Consider the following 1,476-nt stretch of genomic DNA (forward strand, 5'->3'; position numbering starts at 1 on the left):
TTAGAATTCTCAGCCAGAGAGCTTAGGCCTCACTGAACTACAAGCCCCAGAATGCAACAGGAGACAGTGAAATAGAGTGTAGTGTGGTAATGTGGTTATGGTGCTGTTCCACTTTTATTGCTCTGCCTATCTCCTGTTGCATTCTGGGGTTTGTAGTTCAGTGAGAGCCGCCCTAAGAGCTCTCTGGTTGTAATTCTGAAGGCCCCTCCTTACACTGCAAATCCCAGAATGCAACAGGAGGCAACCAGAGAACTTAAAAGTGGAATAGCAGCGCTATAAGAGTGTAGTGTGGCAATGTGGTTATAGTGCTGCTGTTCCACTTTGACTGCTGTTCCTGGCTGCCTCCTGTTGCATTCTGGGGTTTGTAGTCCAGTGAGGCCTAAGAGCTCTCTGGCTGAGAATTCTAAAGGCCTCTCCTTGCACTGCAAATCCCAGATTGCAACAGGAGGCAGCCAGAGCAGTGAAAGTGGAGTAGCAGCACTAATAAGAGTGTAGTGTAGTGTGTGGTAATAATCTCCTTAATGCCGTGGTCCCAAACTGTGCCCTTTAAGAGATTTTGGACTACAGCTCCCAGAGGCCTCAGCCACGTTGGCCAATAGTCTAGGATTCTGGGAGCTGAAGTCCCAAACTGGCAGCCGCCATCTTGTGACTCTTTTGAGAGGGACTGACAGAGAAGGCTGGTGGAGAGAGGGGGAGGAGCTAGGGTTGGCCACGCCCCCGACGCTGTGCGTGCCTCCAATTCTTCCTGACTGCTTTGGGGTTGCTTCTGCTTTTCTGTCATTCCTTCTGTGGACACCGGAGGAGCAAGATGGCGGCGCGGGTGAGTGAATGGATGAATGGCTGGGGGAGGCGGGGAGTGACGTGGACAGCTTCTCCTTTCTGTTATTGTTATTATTGTGGATGTGTTAACTTAATAGTGCCACAAGGGAGGAAGTTTCTGCCTACTGCAGCGACGAGAGGGTTGAATTCAGATTGAATTGACTCTGGTTGCATCCACACTAGAGAAATAACCCGGTTTGGCACCGCTTTAACTTGTCTGACTCAAGGCTATAGAATTCCAACTCCCAGAATTCCATAGCAAACAGCCAGACAAAGAGTTAAAGAGGTGCCAAACCGGGTTATTTCTCCAATGTGGGTGCAACCAGAGTCAATTCAATCCCAGCCCAGCCATGGAAACCCACTGGGCGTGGGTCACACTCTCTCAGCCTCAGGGCGAAGGCAATGGCAAACCTCCACTGAACACATATTTCCAAGAAAAGGTCACCTTAAGTCTGAAAGGAGTTATTAATTAATTAATTAATTATGAGTTGAAAACACCCCCAGCATCCACAACTACAACGACCCTAATAACGAGTTTGGATCCCTCTTTCCCATTAGAGAGAAGGTATCCTTCTCCCTCCCTGAATGAACTACCTCGCAGGGTTGTTGTGGAAAAGGTTTTATGAGGACGGAGCACGGATTGTCTCCATCATTGAT

At 48.8% G+C, this 1,476-nt stretch overlaps 1 protein-coding gene across 2 annotated transcripts in view; it reads left to right on the forward strand.

The window, feature by feature from the left end:
* The first annotated feature begins 694 nt into the window (after positions 1-694).
* Positions 695-1,476, forward strand: part of NSF (N-ethylmaleimide sensitive factor, vesicle fusing ATPase) — an 84,361-nt gene continuing 83,579 nt past the window's right edge. For both annotated transcript variants that reach the window (XM_042475017.1, XM_042475016.1), the window contains exon 1: positions 695-820. In XM_042475017.1, the coding sequence (XP_042330951.1) occupies positions 809-820 (12 nt within the window). In that variant the 5' untranslated portion in view covers positions 695-808. The remainder of the gene's footprint in view (positions 821-1,476) is intronic.

Source organism: Sceloporus undulatus, chromosome 6 (assembly GCF_019175285.1).
Source record: "Sceloporus undulatus isolate JIND9_A2432 ecotype Alabama chromosome 6, SceUnd_v1.1, whole genome shotgun sequence".
Lineage (NCBI taxonomy): Eukaryota > Metazoa > Chordata > Lepidosauria > Squamata > Phrynosomatidae > Sceloporus > Sceloporus undulatus.